Source organism: Mesoplodon densirostris, chromosome 1 (assembly GCF_025265405.1).
Source record: "Mesoplodon densirostris isolate mMesDen1 chromosome 1, mMesDen1 primary haplotype, whole genome shotgun sequence".
Taxonomy (NCBI): domain Eukaryota; kingdom Metazoa; phylum Chordata; class Mammalia; order Artiodactyla; family Ziphiidae; genus Mesoplodon; species Mesoplodon densirostris.
Genome location: NC_082661.1, coordinates 18,682,850 through 18,701,978, shown reverse-complemented (window position 1 = coordinate 18,701,978; position 19,129 = coordinate 18,682,850). Strand labels below are relative to the sequence as shown.

The 19,129-nt window shown below is 44.8% G+C and overlaps 1 protein-coding gene across 1 annotated transcript; it reads left to right on the top strand.

Moving 5' to 3' along the window:
- Window positions 1-3,165: 3,165 nt before the first annotated feature.
- On the top strand, window positions 3,166-17,991 carry TECTB (tectorin beta). The gene is made up of 10 exons (XM_060101789.1): window positions 3,166-3,241; window positions 4,184-4,374; window positions 5,848-5,990; window positions 6,096-6,168; window positions 9,719-9,822; window positions 9,971-10,054; window positions 13,925-14,087; window positions 15,581-15,653; window positions 16,784-16,816; window positions 17,918-17,991. The coding sequence occupies exons 1-10, from the start codon at window positions 3,166-3,168 to the stop codon at window positions 17,965-17,967; spliced, it is 990 nt and encodes a 329-aa protein (XP_059957772.1). The 3' UTR covers window positions 17,968-17,991.
- Window positions 17,992-19,129: the final 1,138 nt, after the last annotated feature.

Sequence of the window (19,129 nt, the reverse complement as noted above, 5' to 3'; positions counted from 1 at the left end):
ACCTTGTAGGCATCCATCAGACATTTCCACTGGGAGAGAGGAAAGGCCTTTAGTTCCCCTGCAACCCTTTTCATGAGTGAACTCTGCCCTTCCAGGTCAGAGTCAAGATGATCCTATTGACCCCTTTGGGCCAAGGTTGTCTGAAAAGAAGGACGTATTTGAAGATGGGTGAAAAGAATCTTCTTGAAATAGAAACAAGTATCCTAACGTACATGGAGGACTAATGCTGAATTATCAGTGATGCATAACATTTGTGTCAAATCAGAGAGGCCATCCTTATGAAATTAGGCTGTATGAGGCCTCCGTGACTTGGCTTACCTGTTGCTTCCTCCGTCAAGCATGTCGACTCTCCCTTTTCCCTCCTCCCCCCATCCTACGTTCTCGGTACATATTTCTATGACTCTGTGCATCCCGCACCCACCCACCCAGTTCCTAGTTCTGCTGATTTGCCTGTGTCTTCCCAGGACCTTGTCCCTGGTATACTGTAGGGACTTAATATATGTTTAAAAAAATGGACGGAGGAAGAAGCTCAGAGTTAGTGCTAAGCCCTAGGAAAGAGAAACTCAGAAGTTATGCATGCTTGTGAGATTCAAGTGCCATTTTCTGCTCAGGAAGTAATGCCTCTAATGAGTTGTAGAGACAAGTATAAACGTGCTGATATTTCCAGGTCACACTAAACTTGATCCTAGCATTAAAAAAATTAATGTGTTTCCTTTTCTTCCCCTCTCCAGCCCATTTGGTCTTTATCTATAAAATATATTCATTGCATGTGTGTTATACAATATAGATATGTCTCATGTAGCATGAATCTACAATGGACACTTCGTGCTACTTCCGAGGAAAAGAAAGACAACTCAGGGACACATACATGTTGCCAGAAATTGTTAGTTGTCTCTTCGTGTGATCTGTTTCTTTACCTAGCACTTTACAGTTTACAAGAGCCTTCACATCATTGCTCTCCCACCCCGTGAGGTGAGTTCAGGGCTGTGGCTTCCATTTACGGAGAAGGAAACTGAGTCACAGAAATCTTTCGTGGCTTGCCATATGGCTATTTCCTTAGTTCTTAAATATCATCATTGTAAGGCATGCCATTGATTTAACAATAGGTTTTGAGGATATAAGGAAACTCTACCATACTGTGTATACATATTGCTTATAAGACACATCCCAACGTTTCTGAGACATTAAATTATATGCACTTGAAGAGAGAGACGTGTATCTTAAAACTAAGAAAATGTGGTCAGTAGTGGAACAATGACTTAACATGGCATTCTAACTCTGAGTCACTGTGTACAATTTACCTTCTCAGCTACATTATAACTCCCACAAGCAAGGTATTTTTCTACACTTTTTACATGTCTCTCAAAAAGCTTAATGTAGTGGCTTCTGTAAAAATGCTCTCAGTTGGTTGATACAAGAGTCCATTTCCTCTAAAAAGAAAAACTAAAAGGAACCCTTATTTTTCATTCTTAAATCTCTGGGTACTAAAAATTCCTAAGGAATATATTTGGAAACTTCCCAGGAGCCACATTTTATCTGTTGTTTTTTTTTTTTTTTTTTTTTTTTTGCGGTACGCGGGCCTCTCACTGTTGTGGCCTCTCCCGTTGTGGAGCACAGGCTCCGGACGCGCAGGCTCAGCGGCCATGGCTCACGGGCCCAGCCGCTCCGCGGCATGTGGGATCCTCCCAGACCGGGGCACGAACCCGTATCCCCTGCATCGGCAGGCGGACTCTCAACCACTGCGCCACCAGGGAGGCCCTATCTGTTGTTTTTGATGGGATCTTGTTTGGTGACTAAGAATTGAATCATAAGATTGCCTCTCTGAGAAAGACAAATACCATATGATACCACTTATATGTGGAATCCAAAATATGATACAAATTATTTACAAAACAGAAACAGACTCACAGACATAGAAAATAAACTGGTGCTTCCTGAAGGGAAAAGGGGGTGTAGGGGGGATAAATTAGGAGTTTGGGATTAACAAATACACACTACTACATATAAAATAGGTAAACAACAAGATCCTACCATCTGGCACAGGGAACTATATTCAATAATAAACCATAATGGAAAATAATATGAAAAAGAATACATATATATGTACATATATATATATATATATACATAAAACCGAATCATTTTGCTGTACACCAGAAACTAACACAACACTGTAAATCAACTATACTTCCATAACAAATAAAAATTTTTTTAAAGAAAGATTGCCCTTCTAAGTTCCTTCTCCCAATATCACTGCTCTGGGAGGCTAACAAAACTTTAGAAGCCTAGGGGGTCTACAATCAAAAGTTGTATTTCCGAATGAAGTTTTGATGAACTTCAAGATGAAACTCTAGAAGTTCGGAGTTTATTATAAGATATTAGAGAAAAAAATCTTTAACATGTTTGCATGAACACAAACAGCCTATTTTTTTTGTTTAGTATCCAGTGTACCACTGCTGAACTTAAGTCTTCCTAAATTCAGTTTAGATAGCCTGCATATAAAAATAAGAAAGCAAGAAATAAATCAAAGAAAGCAAGATGTAAAAAAAGAAAATTGTCACCTGTAACCATGCAGAAATTGGTTTGCCTCCAATCAGAGTTATTTTTGTGAGGAGGAAAAAATTCAACTTTTTATTCCACCCCTGGTTTAAAAAGTAGTTTAAAAAAAAAAAAAAAGGTTCTCCAACTCTGTGAAGTAAAAGAAATTAGCCTCAAGTGGCCGTAACTGAGCTTCCCATCGGATTATTGTGCAAGGTTGCCTTTTATTTCCCCCCCACAGTGGATAATGCATGTTCATTGTGGTTTATCTGGAGCCGGTTTCTTTTACACCCTGGGCTTATATAAAGTCGAGCTAGGACTGGGAACAGACATTTGGGGAGCATCTGAGAGGCAGCCTCCAGTCGGAGAGAATGAAACAGTCGGGAACATGAGCAGCCGCGTGTGAAATTGACACTCTCTGTGGTATGAGCCCCATGTTTGCCTCCCAACGCAGACGAAGAGCCGTTAGAAACGAGACGCATGATCCATCTCCTCTGTATGTGCTGATTTGTTCTCACCCTTGATTTTAATTTCTCGCTCGTGTTTCTGACCTAGAATGATCGAGGCTCGGGCCCTGTCAGGACCGTGAACGTTTGGCCAGCTTGATTTGGCCACCTGGCAAAAGCAATGGTGATGAGGGCCTTCGTCCTGCTGGCTGTCTTTGCAGAAGCCTCTGCGAGATCTTGCACTCCAAATAAAGCAGGTATGCTCTGGTGCTAGCCCATTTTCCTGGAAAGGAACTTTTCGTGACACTTCCCTTCGCAGAGTTCATAGCCCTGTGCTTCTATTGTTAGGAAAATGCAATACTGGAGCCAAGTAGAAGCACTTAAACACCCCAACGCCCATCTGGCTTTTCCCACAGAAAGTACAAATCTATCGGGTAAAGTTACACTTTTTAAAAATTAGAGGCTGGGGCTTCCCTGGTGGCGCGGTGGTTGAGAGTCCGCCTGCCGATGCAGGGGACACGGGTTCGTGCCCCGGTCTGGGAAGATCTCACATGCCACAGAGCAGCTGGGCCCGTGAGCCATGGCCGCTGAGCCTGCGCATCCTGAGCCTGTGCTCCGCAACGGGGGAGGCCACAGCAGTGAGAGGCCCGCGTACAGCAAAAAAAAAAAAATTAGAGGCTGCTAAATAGATGAACAAATAGAGATAAAATCTTCACATTTTTTTCCCGTTTTCTATGTGACTACTGCTTTTCTGTCCTGTGCCATAAATTACTGTTTCATAGCATTGTGCATAAATGGACATTTTAAATTTTATAGGCTCATTTCATGGGATTTTCATATATATATGAAACCAGATTGAATGGATTGGAAATATATATATATATTCGAAATATAAATATATATATGAAAATACATTTAATCTGGTTTCAAAAATACATTCCTTAAAATAGGTTAAAGCTTAAAAGTGGGCCAATTATGAATACATATTAAGAATAATGCAGATATTACACAGAGGTTTCAAAATCTGTAAAAGTGGAACTTCAGTGACTGAAGTTGGGGGAAAACTTTCATCACAGCTTATGAAGAATAGTGGGGAAAGTATTTTTAACTAACTGCTTTGCATGCTCAGCTGTAACAGGAGCCCACCATATGTAGATTTTACCAGATCTGATTTCAGACCAAGTCTCTCCTCTTTCCAGATGTCATTCTTGTGTTTTGTTATCCGAAAACAATCATCGCCAAAATCCCAGAGTGTCCCTATGGATGGGAAGTGCACCAGCTGGCGCTCGGTGGGCTGTGTTACAATGGGGTGCACGAAGCAGGTTACTACCAATTTGTAATCCCAGACTTGTCACCTAAAAACAAGTCCTATTGTGGAACCCAGTCTGAGGTAAGACCAGGCCACACGTGGAGGAGTTGCTAAGAGGAGGTAACTGGGCCCAAGAATGAGACATCTTCTGTCCACCCTTAAAAAGATTCAGAATTCACCACTTTCTTTTTAAGAGTCAGTCCCAACTCCCAAATTTCCTGAGATATTAGTGTTATTTACATTCTTTTCTTCTGTCTAGTTTAGGCGACTCTTTGGATTTAAATTTTATTCTCTTAATTCACTGCCTGAGCGGCTAAGCCACCTTCCGTGAGTAGAACAAAGTACATTTCCCACCTCCACCTCACTTGGAGCTCCGAGCGCATGTTCACGGCTGCCATCCTTCCTGAGCTGGATGGGGGAGCCATCCTCTGCCCGAGACTTGGAAGTGGTGACAAAGGGGTGCATGTGGAAGGCATCTTAGGGACTTCCCTGGTGGTCCAGCAGTTAAGACTCTGTGCTTCCACTGCAGGGGGCAAGGGTTCAATCCCTGGTCAGGGAACTAAGATCCCACATGCCACGCAGCATGGCCAAAAAATAAAAAGATAATGGAAGGCATCTTAAAGGAGTGACCAAAGTATAACACAACCCATAATTGGGTCTTGTGAAGTACCCAGGACAGGTAATCAGAATTAAAAGGAACCACAGACATCCTCTCGCCAAGTATCCTTATGGGATGGAGGAGAAATCTGAGACCTCCCAGCAAAGCCACTAGTTCGGGGCCACAGAACCAGTAGTGATATAGTCATGAAGGGAGCCTAGGTCTTCTGATGCTCTGGCTGACGTCTAGAACTCCTACGGTCTTGACTGAAGGAGATGGTACATCTATCGGGTCTCAGCTCCTGGGGCTACCTCCTCTTCCTAAAGGTCCCACAAGGATTCAGGGATTTAGGGAGAAGAGTCATGGGCATGATTAACAATAACATCATGTCTTTGAATATCCTGGTAAAATGAACTAGAAATTATCTGTGCAGTCTTAGGCAGATCACTTCTCAAGTGAATGTTCAAGATCCCTTTTAACTCTAATATTTGGTGATTTTAAAGTCCAACAAGTCAGAGGAAAGAATCTCAGAAATAGTGCTCATGATTGGAAGAAGGAAAGAGCAAAGAACCAGGCAGTAATGTTCTAGAGATGGGAGATGGTGAAGGTGTCACATAAGATTACTCGGACAGGGGAAAGTAAATTAAAAGTTGATGTTGGGAGACAGAGGTTCCTGAGCCAGTCCATTTCGGTCAGAAGCCCAATGGGTATATGGATTTTTTTTTAAGTGTACAACATTCAACTTAGATTATTATAAACAATCTTGAACAGACTTAAGATCTCTTTACAAAAATTATCAGCTCGCCTACAAACAAGAGTGGGTGCTATATCAGTGGCAGACATTCATGTCTTCCCATTGGACTTTTTTCTGAACCAGCTTCAGTCATTTATCCAAGAGGCCTCATTCACATCATGGGGGTACAGGGCCACCCTAACCACCTTCTTTCTTTCTCCAGTACAAGCCCCCCATCTACCACTTCTACAACCACATTGTTTCCAATGACAGCACCGTGATCGTAAAGAACCAGCCTGTGAACTACTCTTTCTCCTGCACCTACCACTCCACCTACTTGGTGAACCAGGCTGCCTTTGACCAGAGGTAAGCTGCTCCGAGAGTGGAGGGCGGGCTGCCTTGCGTGTGTTCTGCAGCCCCTGTCAACCAGGCATGTTTCAGTCCTTATGCAAAATTCTCTCCCCTTTTCAGAGTGGCCACTGTTCATGTGAAGAACGGGAGCATGGGCACATTTGAAAGCCAATTGTCCCTCAACTTCTACACTGTAAGTGGTCTCCAGGTCTCCACTGCTACCCTGGGGCCTTTCTAGGAGATGATGGGATGCTTCCTCAGCGTTTGTTCTCCTCTAAGCTGTATGCAGACCCCCATTCTTGAATTTGAATTGAGACATAAGCTTTGTTCTAGCTTTAAGCCTCTTTAAAGACTAGATGCAGCAGACATTCAGATTCATAGACTGGATGGAAGAAAGGAAAGGTGCCACAGAGATAAAAGGGCAATCTTCCCATTTCACAGATGTGAAAATTGAGATAAGAGAAATCAAAGGTCAATAGGCAGTAAAGACAGCCAAGGTCTAATTCTTAATCGATTAATTTCCACTACAACCCCCTCCAGAGATTTATATTTAGGATCCAGCTCTTGTTAAAACATCGGCACAGACTAGTGAGCTTCCTACCTGGGACAGGGCTAAGGGGAGTGGTTGGGGTTGGCTCCTGCCAGCTAGTTCTTTGGTCTCCAAAGCCCTTTACTTAGTGGGCCTCCTCTTTGTCTAATTTGGGCATGCTGCCTACATTGACATCAAAGCTAAAGGCACTAAGAATAGAATGCTCCGGAGAAACTAAATATGCAATGGCCATGAGCCCAGCTGCCCTCCTGTTTAGATGGGATGCTCTGTTTTTTAGACCTGCAGCTTTCAGTGAGGGGACATGCACATAGGAAATGGCCCAGCTGGCTAAAGGAAAATGCAGGCAGAAATAGAAACCTTTACTTCCAACGTTAGAACCGGAAGATAGCCTTAGAGGCCACCATGTACAACCCATTCATTTCGCAAAGGAAACAACTATATTACCTGGAACTCCACTGACCTTGAACTCTTTGAACTTGCTTTACCAGCTCCCTGGAAGCTATTAACCTTGCTGAACTCAGAAGGTGAGAGCTAGAAGGGATCCTAGAATAACCTAGTCCATTTCACAGCTGAGGATCTGAAACCCAGTGAGGAAAGGATCTGTCCAAGACCGCACAGGTGGTCCAGAGCAGTACCCCGTCTGGAACAAGGTCCCCTGACATTGGTCTACAAGGCAAACTTACTATGCAGGGAATGAAGCTTACGTTTCATGACCCTTCACTTCCACAGCCCCTTTTCAAGGTCCTGTGTCTAATTTTGTATTCAAAGTTTTGATTCTTTTAATTAAAGAGGGCTCTCTAAATAAGCTTCAAGGTCCCACAAAACCTAGATCTGCCCCAGGCTACACACCACTAGTGGTTAAGTCCTGAGAAAAGGAAATTCCATATAATCCCTTGACCTATAATCAGGGGGGTTAAAACAGTGTGGATCACCAGGTGATGAAAGGATGGCAAAACCACTGTAGTAACTGATGAAGGTTATCCAGAGAGGAAAATAAGCTTCACACATTGACAACAGACTCAAGGGACATCCTGATGACAGGCTGTCATTACTACTGAGTCCCTGTCTGGAAATACATGATTGTTGCTTTAACCAGATAAAATTATAGGTATGACCCTATGAAGGTTTTACAACAGTTGGAAATGGAGAGGCACCACGATGTCCATCAGTTATGTGGTGCTAAGTTTCAGACAGAAATATCAAACCTTATAACTTCTTTAAGAAAAAACAAAAATTAGGAAGCATGTCCTCAGCATCACCCAGGCCATCCTCTAGACGGCTAGGCAGACTGCTTCCTTGAACTGGTAGAAATGAGACTAAGGCCTTCCCTAGGGCCCACCAAGACCCTTATAGGACAAACAAACCTTAGCAACGAGGGGGCTCTGAGGTTATAACCGAGACTTTGGTACTGATTAACATTCCCACAATGGGCTCGGTTTCCTGTGCCTTACCCATGAGGTTGGTATTTTTCTTCTCCTCCCTTCTTCTGCTTTAAGAGCATTCTTGTGTGTTCTGAAGCAACAGCTGCTCGCTGCATATATTTCCATCAAATTACCAGAGACCGAGCTGTGCCCTGCATGGCACAATAGAATCAATGCTCTGCTAGTTGCTTAGGATTCTGAGAGCTCCAAATGCCAGGCTCCAAAACCACCCGTTCTACTCAGCATGCTTCCTCTCTTCTCTCTCTACCCCCTTCCACTCAATTCTGCCAACGGTCAGTGGTTGGTATTCTTGGTAAAGTTATTTTGACTCCCAATCCGAAATAAAGGAAGGTAGTCAACTTGTAGAAGTAGCCTAGCACTGTGGTTAAGAAAATAGGCCTTGACATCAGACCACTGGTTTGAAGCCTGTTTCCACCATTTACTAGTTGTGTGACCTTGGACAAGTTAGTTAACCTCTCTGGGCCTCCACCTATGCATTTGTTAAGTGGGGATAATAATAGCACTTATCTGAGAGGTTTGTTATGAGGGTTAAATGAAATAATCCTTATAAAACCCTTTGCACAGCGCCTGGCACAAAGTAAATGCCTGAGGAAATAGTCATTCTCACAATTGTAAACTTTGACCTTGTTTAAAGTGGAAACTGAGAACTCCTAGCACCAGCACTGTTACCTTTATAGGGTTGAACATCAATGTCAGAGTGGGATTAGGTTGACTTCTATTCAATCCAAATGGTATTGACTATTCCTTTTAGTTAGACAGAAACAAATGCCAAAGCTTGGGATGGAACGAAGGCAAGCAATAGAGACCAAAATCATAGACTTCCAGAGTCAGAACAAACCTCAGAGGTGATTAATCTTGACCTTCCACCCAATGCCCAAAACCTCTCTGCAAGGCTGCTGAGGGATGGGTTCCCCACCTCTTCCAAGGGCAACGGCAAGTTGGACCTTCTCATGTTAGGTCAGCATGTGAAGTCTGATGTCATGAAATCTGACATTCCGAACTCTGGCCCACTGGTCCCGGTTCTATCCTCTGAAATGATACTACATGTTACTGACGGTCCTTCAACTAGCTCAGGCTTGTCTTTCCCAAACTAAACATCATCCCATTCTTGGTGGTGCATTCATCATCCTAGTGACTCTTTTCTCTGTATGATTTCCTGGGTTAATGCCCCCATTAAAAGGCAGAGCCCAGAATTTGCCAAAATAAACTGTCCAGGTACTAAAGGGTGAAGCTATCTGGACATAGGTCCCTAATTTTCATGTTACAAAGAAAGTAGGGGGAAATCACACTGAGTATTGCCTCACTGTCAGGTGAGAAGTGGAGAAACTGACCCTTAAAAGCGTTTTGCTTCAGAAATTGAATGAAGTGTGCAGATTCTGTGTTCCACTATGTAACATAATCAGGAAGCTTCCCCTGCAAAGCGGAGGTATTATTCCAATATTCCAGTTCTTGGTTCCCGGGAGATGGGGCCAGGAGAAGCACCTCTGGCTACACTGGGGACAGCAGCCTATGATTTGGGTCTCTATATAGCACAGTCTCCTGGACATACATGTGATGTCCTCATCCCTTCTGAGATGGCACCAGCATCCTAGGAGGTACAGCCTCTCTGGTCCCGGTGGGTCTCACTGTGGTCTCATGTACCTGTGCCCTTGGGTTGTTCCTCCCCCTCCCGTCCCGGTTCATCTGCTCCTGTCAGACCCAACTGCTCAGTCTGACAGATCATAACGCCCAGTGTCAATTTCCTTCCAAAGAATGCCAAGTTCACCATTAAGAAAGAAGCGCCTTTTATCCTGGAGACATACGAAATTGGTTCAGATCTGTTTGCAGGAGTAGAAGCCAAAGGGTTAAGCATTAGGTAAGTGTGTGTTCTTAATGTTTGTATTTATAAATACAAAGAAGAGAAAAAACAACAAACAAAAACAGCCCAGAGGCTTTTTAATCACCCAAAGTTTCTAGGCATACAACTCCCTAGCTCACAGTGATGCGTTTTGTTTCATTTCCAGGTTTAAAGTGGTTTTGAACAGCTGTTGGGCCACACCTTCGGCTGATTTCATGTATCCCTTGCAGTGGCAGCTGATCAGCAAGGGGTAGGTACGGCTCTCTGGACCATAGGGCTGAGAGGTGGGGCTAGGTAAGATCCAGGGCTGCTCTGGCTTGGGACAGCTTGGAAGGTAGAGGCGGAGCCTGCTGGGGGCACATCAGTGACTTCCTCTGTGCTTCCAGACTGAGTACTGATACCAGGAATCACTTACATAGTGCTTTCTAGGTACAAGGTTCTGTTCTGAGAGCTTTATCCTATATTAACTCATTTGCCTTACTACAGGTAGGTATTATTACTATCATCCCCATTTTCCAGATGAGAAAACTGAGGCACAGTAGGGGTTAAGTCATATCACATAGTTAGTGTAGGTGTGTATTTAGGGGGAAGTGGGCAGGTTGGGTTCAAACCCAATCAATCTGACGTCAGAACCCTGAGGAGAACTAACTTAGATATCCATGTAAAAAGCTTAGTACATAGTACCTAGCTGGTATTCAATCAATTTTAATAATATCATTGTTTTTATTTACTAATAACTTCATAGGTAACGGGGAGTTCTTAAAATTTGGAGTAGGGGACTAAAGTAATGGGATTATAGTATAGAAATGAGATTCTGGACATCACACATAGGGTGGTTAGAAACAGAACGTGGGAGGTAGAAAGACCAGATTAGAGGCTGTGGCAGCTCTAGAGCCAAAGGTGATAAGACCTGAATCAAGGTTGTAGCTAAGTGAATGGAAAGAAGGTCACCCAAGGGAGGGAGAAGCGATAAAAATTAAGCAACCAATTGCATACGGTAGAGGGAAGGACAGGGCACAGTGTCTGAGGCATATGTGACAAAGAATGCTTTCTGCTGTTGCACCGTGAATTGTGAAGATGAGAAGTTGTTTGTCCTAGGCTCCTAGGGAAGAGGGGTTCTGGATAAGGGAGTTTGGATTCTCCTTGAGTTCAGGGCTGACATATTGACCTTGAGATGACAATTGTCTAGAAGCACTTAGAACTGTAACTTTGGAAAACAAAGGAGAGGATGAGTTAGACTAGAGATTCAGGCGTCATCCACACAACAAACAGTAAACACAGAAGAGGCCATTCCCCAAACCAAAGCAGACCAGTTACACTGGAACCATCAGGGCTGAGTAAACACTGCCGCCAGGGACAAAGATGATAAGATAACAAAGGTGAAGCCACTTTGGATCTTTATCTATTTTTATTTAACAAACACTGATACAGCCCTTACAACATACCAGGCATTACTCTAGGTAGGTGCTTTACAAATACTAATTTATTTCAATTTCATTAAACTTCCTATAGAGTAGGTAGTACAACAATCACTACTTTATAGATGAGGAAACTGAGGCACAGATAAGTTCAGAAACGTACCCAGAGTCTAAGCTAGTAAAGGGATGGATGATCTGGGCAGTGTTATCTCTTGATAACACAGGGTAGGACAGGCCAGCAAGGCCCTCACCCAAGCAACCCATCTTCCTGCAGAGATAGGAGCTTAGTTTGGGTCCTTAGTTCACATTTGTCATTGAATGATTCATTTAGGTTCTGTTGATGATAGTGCAAATCAAATGACCTCAGGGAGATTCTGAAATAAATTGCTGACCTACAGGGACCTTGAAATTACCAAGAGGCATTGGGAACCTCTCTCAAACAATAGCCACACAAGGGCAAAGGCTTCTGCCACACCATGGAATCATCTCCTCAGATAGTTCTAGTGCCCCTGCACACCTAGTGGATGTGTAATATGGCAGAAAAGGGAATGCTTCTGACTTTGGGGTAGTCGCTCCAAGTGGTCCTCAAACTCTAGTGTGCACAGGAATTCCTTTGGGTATCTGCTACACATGCAGACACGTTGTAAACCTACATCAGAAGGTCCCTGGGTGAACCCTGGGACTCTGCATTTAAGCACAGCCAAATTAAAGACACCCTGACCTAGTTGCAAATACTGCCTAACTGAAATGGCCCCTTGAGGTTGGAGATAATTGCAGGAAGACCAGTGCCAAAGGGGAGAATTAGAAAGGCCACTCCCATAACCTCCCAGATGGTTTTGGTTCACACCAGGCCGTTTGGAAGGAAAACCCAGTTTTCAAGAATGCCTGGAGAGGTTAGAATAGGAATTTTGATCTCCGGTGGGGAAGTGATGATGGTGGGAAAGCCTCCCTGTGGGCATTCCACAATCCTGAGATACCTGTCCCGGAGGGACAGGTGCCACAGCCCGAGCCAAGAGGCAACAGTACCAAGGCATCTCGGCCTGCCTGTCACCTGCCTCCTTCCTGCCGCCAGCAAAGCTCTGCTTTACATTGTTCCCACTGTCTGACACCGTCCCTGGACACTCCAGCAGCCAGGAGCTATTTTAAGGACTTGGTCTTGAGTTCGTACAAGGACCTTGGGTTTAATGACCGAACGATCCTTCAAGAGTCTTGTTTCACAGCTCAGAAAATGCCCCTAGCTCTTGTCACTACTCAGAGGCCACCACAAACAGATCCCAGCTTCTGGCCCCGGTCCAGATACAAGGTGCAGTTTTCATGGCTCGTTTCACTCACTCTCAGAGTTAACATCCCCTCCGTCCTACCTCTAATTTGGCCCCTAATGTCTGGTTCTGATGGACTGGGATGGGGGAGGGTCCACCATAAAGTTTCCCTGGGGCGACTGCACTGCTCCCTAGTGTTTGTGTTGAGTTGGAAGGACGATAGAGTCAGAGAAACACGCCAGGCGGGGCATGAACTTCGGGTTCCACTGAGGTGCTGTCCACTGGTCCTTAGCTTTTGAACCCATAGAACTTTGTTCCGTAGAGGACAGGTTCTGGTGCTCATCGTCACCTGCATACAGGCCCTCACACTCTGTGGGTCTCGCTGTGCATTCCCGAGAACCACTGTGTCTGTTCCCAACCTGGCTGAATGTCTGGCGCTTAAGTAGGGAATCCATATGTGTTTGGTAAATGAAAAAGTATTGTGCTTAAACCAGGCTTTCCCAATCTCGACACTGTTGACTTTTGGGGCCGGATCATTCTTTGTTGTGGGGTCTGTCCTGTTCCCTGTAGGGCATTCTGCAGCATCCCTGGTCTATACCCTCTAGGTGTCAGGAGTATCTTCCCCCCAGTCATGACAACCACATGTCAAATTTCCCCTGGGGGGCAAAGTGGCCCCCAGGTGAGAACACTTGGTTTTGGCAAACGCCCATCTATGTCATTATTTTTTCTTTTACTGCAGTTGTACATTTGGGACTTTGAAACTTCCCAAATATTACACTCTCATTATAGAGAATTAAAAAAACAACAACATAAAGGTGAAAGAAGAAAACAAAAACTGTCCATAATAGCCAGTGTTAACATTTAAATGGTATCCTTCCAGCCATTTTTTTCTGTGCTCATATTAAAAATATCTTTAGAAAGGTAATTATAGAATAGATATAGCGCTTAAATAGTACAATGTAAATTCAAATTCCCGGTGGCAAAACCTCACCATACACACACAGTAATATGTTGGGTGTGACCTGGGCGTAGGTGGCTGTGAGAGTACTTTGGGAAATGCCATTCCCAGCACCACCATCTTTATTTTGGACATAGGCTGGGAGTCTGTACGTATCCCAGGCCTCCGGAGGATGTTGTCTGGGGGATTTCATTTCTTGGGGACAGAGGTGTGGTAACTTCCAGATGTGTGGCTTCTTGTAAGTTGCTCCACCCTTGCTGTACTCTATCTGTACAATGGGGATGGTCACAGCCATCTCATAGGTCCTCCAACTGACCCCAAAGAAATGAGGATAAGTAAGGTGCTGCCACAGTGCCTCAGAAGGATAACGTGCTGTGTAGAAGCCCAGGGGAGGCCGTGTGTGACTTTGCCTCAGACGCCCTTGCTGGAGTTCATGAGATGACTTTGTCTCTCCCCCTCCCCTCCCCCAACCCCGTGTGCTCCAGCTGTCCTACGGATGAAACTGTCATCGTGTATGAGAATGGGAAAGACCACAGGGCAACCTTCCAATTCAATGCTTTCCGGTTCCAGAACATCCCCAAATTGTCCAAGGTGTGGTTACACTGTGAGACTTTCATCTGCGACAGTGAGAAGCTCTCCTGCCCAGTGGTGAGCCACCCTTACCGGAATGAGAATATTACCTGAGGCTGTGACGGGGAGGGGACGGTATTTGAGAAGCTGTATTTTTACCTGGGAAATTGTCAACAGACCAGCGTAGATGTGTGTGAGGACATACTGGAGGAAAGGCTGCTGAGGGTAGGGGCAGACGTTCCAGGCGTGTCTGCCCCGCCACAAACAAGCTGCATGGTCTGGCCCAGGTCACTTAACCCCAGAGCCTGGTTTTCTCATCTCTAAAGATGGAATGGTGATGAGTAATGGCGGCCCTTCTCTTTTCAGAGAGCAATGTTAGGGAAAATGAAAGCAACAACAGACATGGAGATGCTTTGAGAAAGTTAACAGGACAAGGGAGATTCAAAATTCAGCTGGTAGCAATAGGCTCTGGATGGAAGCTGAAGGTAGGTATTTTTAGCTCTTGACTTACCAGCCTGAATGTCCGTCTCGGAGACTTAAGATGGACAAGAGAGATGTTGCAGGAATTCGCGACATGAGGTCACAGCTGTTCCGACCACGTGAGAGGAAGGGCCCAGCTTCCCAGGCATATTTAGTAGCTCATGCAGGAGGGTCAGTTTCCCCTCCGCCTCCTCCACCAAGAAGTTGCTGCAGGATCAGTCAACATGCGTAATGAATTCAGGTGGAAGAAAATTTTCCATTGCGACCAGGTGTGAACATGGTCCTTAGAGCAGTGGTTCCCAAGTGTGGTCCACACTGCTTCAGCATCACCTGGGAACTTGTTAGGGATGCAAATTCTTAGCCCCCCACCCCACCCCCTGGCCCCAGACCACCTGATTCAGACACTCTGGGCGGAGCCAGCAATCTGTGTTTTAACAAGCTCTTCAAGTGGCGCGCATGTTTGAGAACCACTGCCTTGAAGATCTAAAAGTGTTAAATTCCAAACTGTTACCTCCTCCAGTCTATTTGGACCGGAGGCCTCAGTGAGGAAGGACTGAAGAGGGTACCTTCTCACATTGCCTATAGTAGCCTACATAAATAAGATGATAATCTCTATTTCTGTTGATTCATTTAGCCAGACAGTGGTCACTTATGAGCACAAACAGAGAAAGGGAAGGGAGTAGAGAAACATTTAACTGTTCATGAAAGGATTATTATTGGCTCTACATTTAAAAAAGAAAATGAACCAGAACACATTTTGCGGGTATCCACGTCTCAAATCACAGTGATGAGAGTAACTATGGGTAAAAGCCTTACTTCTCATCAAAAGAAACGGAGTCAGTTCCTCCCACATGCAATGCGGATTTGTTCCAGCTTGAAGAGTTAAGGACGGAAAGATTTCTTCCTTTTCTCAAGTTGGAGAAGCAATGAAATACATCTCTCTGGGTTATAAAAACAATAAGGGAACTAATGTCTGAGGCCTGGGGAATTGTGACTCCGTCAACTTTGTGACTTCTTAAAAAAAAATCTCTTTTTTCTCCTGTGTGTGTTTCTCATCCCGCCTCTCCCCTCGTCTTCTCCTGGGTCTCCAGACTTGTGACAAACGAAAACGCCTCCTCCGGGACCAGACTGGGGGCGTCCTGGTCGTCGAGCTCTCCCTCCGTAGTAAGCTTCTCTGTTTTCCAAATGGTTGCCCTCACGCTGGGCTGCGTCCACAGGCACGGCCAGTTTGAGCATTTTAACTGAATTGCCAAACCAGTTGTGCCTGTAGACACAACCTTTACCTGCAACGCGTCTCCTCACCTGGGGGGTGGGTAACTCACGCCCGATCAAGGAGGTTTATTAACTACCCTGAAAAGTTCGGTCTGTGGCCTCAATTCCAATGTCCCCCAGGGACTAGGAAGTGCTGAGCTGCCAGACACAGTGTGCAGGTGATAATAATAATAGAAAATGAAACGTACGGGGGCATCCAGGGCACGTCAACAAAACTAGTAAAGGAGCTGGGTGGGCCCTGGGGTTTCAGAAATAAAGGAGACCCACACGGGCCCTGTCCTCAAGAATGTACCATCCAGCAAGGAGGGAGATGCTAAATGCTAAGGGGAAGGGAGATTACTGTCAGTGGAGGTGGAAGAGGTAGGGTCTATGGGAATAGATGGGTAGGCAACTCAGCGCAGTCAGGCTTAGGGAGGACCTCTGCGAGTCATCTTTAAGTCTGACCTCAAGAGTGCTGTGACATCAAGCGGGGGGCAAGGCCTGGGAGCTTTAGAGGACAGTCATCCAACTCTGGTCAGGAGCCCAACCCCATCTGCTGCCTGATTTTGTATGACCCGTAAGCTAAGGGCAGTTTTTCCTTTTTATGTGGTTGAAAAAAATCAAAAGAAACAATATTTCATAACACACAAAAATTATATGAAATTCAAACTTCATTATATATTCGGAAAGTTTTATTGGAACATAGCCACACTGGTTCATTTAGGGCTTGTCTCCAGCTACTTTCGACAGCGTCAAGTAGTTGCAATAGAGACCGAGTGGCCTGCGAAGCTGAATAAATTTACTATCACCCGCCCTTTTCAGAAAGTTTACCAACCCCTGCCATAGACAGCCGAGATGAAAATGGTGTGAGATGAAGCCTTTGTCAACCCTTCAAGAAACTTTGTGCTAAAGACAATGGGAGCGGGTTGGTTTCATCAGGGGAGAATCCAGTCAGGTTTGTGTTTTAGGAATGCAGCTCTGAGACTTCTCCCTCTGTGATCTTTTCTTAAACCTTCTGTATTCTCTTTCTTTACTCACTACAGGCAGGGGATCCTCCGGTCTCTATAGCTTCTCAGGTAAGGAGAAGAGACAGCTCTAGGCAATGCTTTTAACAGGCAGATGTGTGTGTTAAAAGAGGCTTACCTTTGGCCCCAGCAAAGCCTTTACCTGAATGAGGTGGAGGGGGATCAGAGGTCGAGAGGTCTCTCTGCAACCAGCCCCTGAGCTCTGAAGGGAGGGAGGAGCTGGGGGCAAGCTGGATGAAGCAGAGCTGGTTCCCCACCCCCCTACCAAGTCTAAGCAAAGACATCACCAGGTGGTTCCTCTTGGGTTTCTGTGTTCGGAAAACGTGATTTTCAATGATCTGTTCATTCAACAAATATTTCTGAGTCCCTTCTATGACCCTGCCCCTCATGAACTCAGTGACCTTGGGCCATGACCCCACTCCTGCATTCCCCAGTTTCCTCTGTGAAACTGGGTTAATAATTGCCCATATCATACACAGAAGTTGTTGTGTGGATTAACTTTTACAGCTAAGAGCACTAAACAATGCCCAGCAAGCAACAAACATCCAGTAAAGATCAGCCATAATTACTGACTCTGTACCAGGCACTTTTCTAGGTGGTGTGACTCCTGCAGTGAACAAGGCAGGCAAGGCTCGTGCCCTTCCTAATATGCGTGAAGTATGGTGGGTGGGGCTGAATAATGATTTAGACAGCAGTCCGGGAAGCATCTTAGAGGAAGAAGCATTTCAGCTAAGACCCAAGATCTCACCAAATGATGCGAGAAGATGGGTAAGGCAGTTCTATTTATAAACAAACTCACAGATGTAAGATTTGCTCTCACAATTACAGGAAATCATGCAAGCCAACCGTCTGAGACTCTCAGATGCACCATCTGGAGTCTACAGTGAAACGCACCATCACTGTATTATCGAAGTTCAGGTTCCCATCTGTCAGAGGTCCCTATCCTAGGCTTATCTGCTGGGTTCTTTGAACTGATGAAAGTGAGCTATGGAAACCCCAGAGGATGAACAAAACTATGTACAAAATGTGCAGGGTTTTATGAAAACCTACGTAACGTCCTTGAGTTGACTCACTTATGTTGAGTGGACTCTTTTGTTGAGTTCTCCTTGCTCCTTGTCGAACTGTTTGTCTCCTTTCCTGTCTGGTCCACAGATGTTCTCTATCACCTCATCGTGATGCTGGGCATTTGTGCTGTGTTATAAGGGAGAGCCAGGCAGGCAGCTGCAGCTCCTCCTCCCAAGACCATCTCCTCTGTCAATGACAAACTCACATTCATTGTGCTGCCAAAAAGAACAAACAGAAGACCGTATTGCTGGGGAGCAGAGAACAGCGCTTTGCCAAATATGTGTTCCAGTGATTTTTGTGAATTTCAGTGATTGTTTTTCTTCGGTGCCCCACTTCCTCTTGTGACTTCCTGTGGCTCTTAGATCCTGCCGTCCCTCCCCTGCAGCTGGCGGAGGAGTCTCCTTCTCCCATAGTCAAGTCGAGACTGCAGCGGACTCCTTTGAAAGCTATTCTAATTTTAAAAGACTAGCACACCCAACCAAGCGCAGCTGAGCATGTTGAGGGGAATGTAGGGCATAAGCACCTTTAAAGTACTGAGAACAGAATGCACAGAAACAACCAACTTTGCCGAAGGACCCTCTGTCTTTGAGGCTGTGCCATTCCTATCTAAGGACCAGAGCTGAGCCACCAGGCAGGGGTTCTAATCTTTCAAATGATGATGTGGGAATCAGAGTAGAAAACATTCGTTTGCTCAAACCTGGATAATATAAAGGAAGGTGATTCTTTAGAACCCCCAGTGAGTGCTAACCCAACCGGTGTTTTACTATAAGTTTTCTTAAATATGTATAAACATTATATAGGTATACACTCCTTATTTTCATAGCTGATATAAACGTCTAAGAGCGAAAGAAAATTACAAATTGAATAGGACTCAGGCTACAACAAGAGTAAAACTCACATCAGCATTAATTGAACATGATAACGTGGCATTGCCTAAATGAAACTGCTACTTGTAACATGCTTCACAGGGACGGCCACGGCAGATTCTCTTCAGCTGGCAACCCCATCCTACTCGTGATGCCCAAGGCTCTATTTCTATTCACTCTGCTAAGAAATCTTCATTTGTAGAGAATGGTCTGACCTCATTTAGCCTTTACTTTAACATTCAAGCCCGTATCTTTTTTTGTCTCAGTAACCTACAACCATTCAAATGGAACCAACAACAAATCGGAAACACAAATGCAAATAAAATGAAAACAAATGGCCAGTGAAATCACGTGGTTTCTCATGCTGAGAGCACTGCCCGCCCCAGTGATCCAGAATATGTTGAGAGTAATGATTTACAAGGTCAAGCAAATA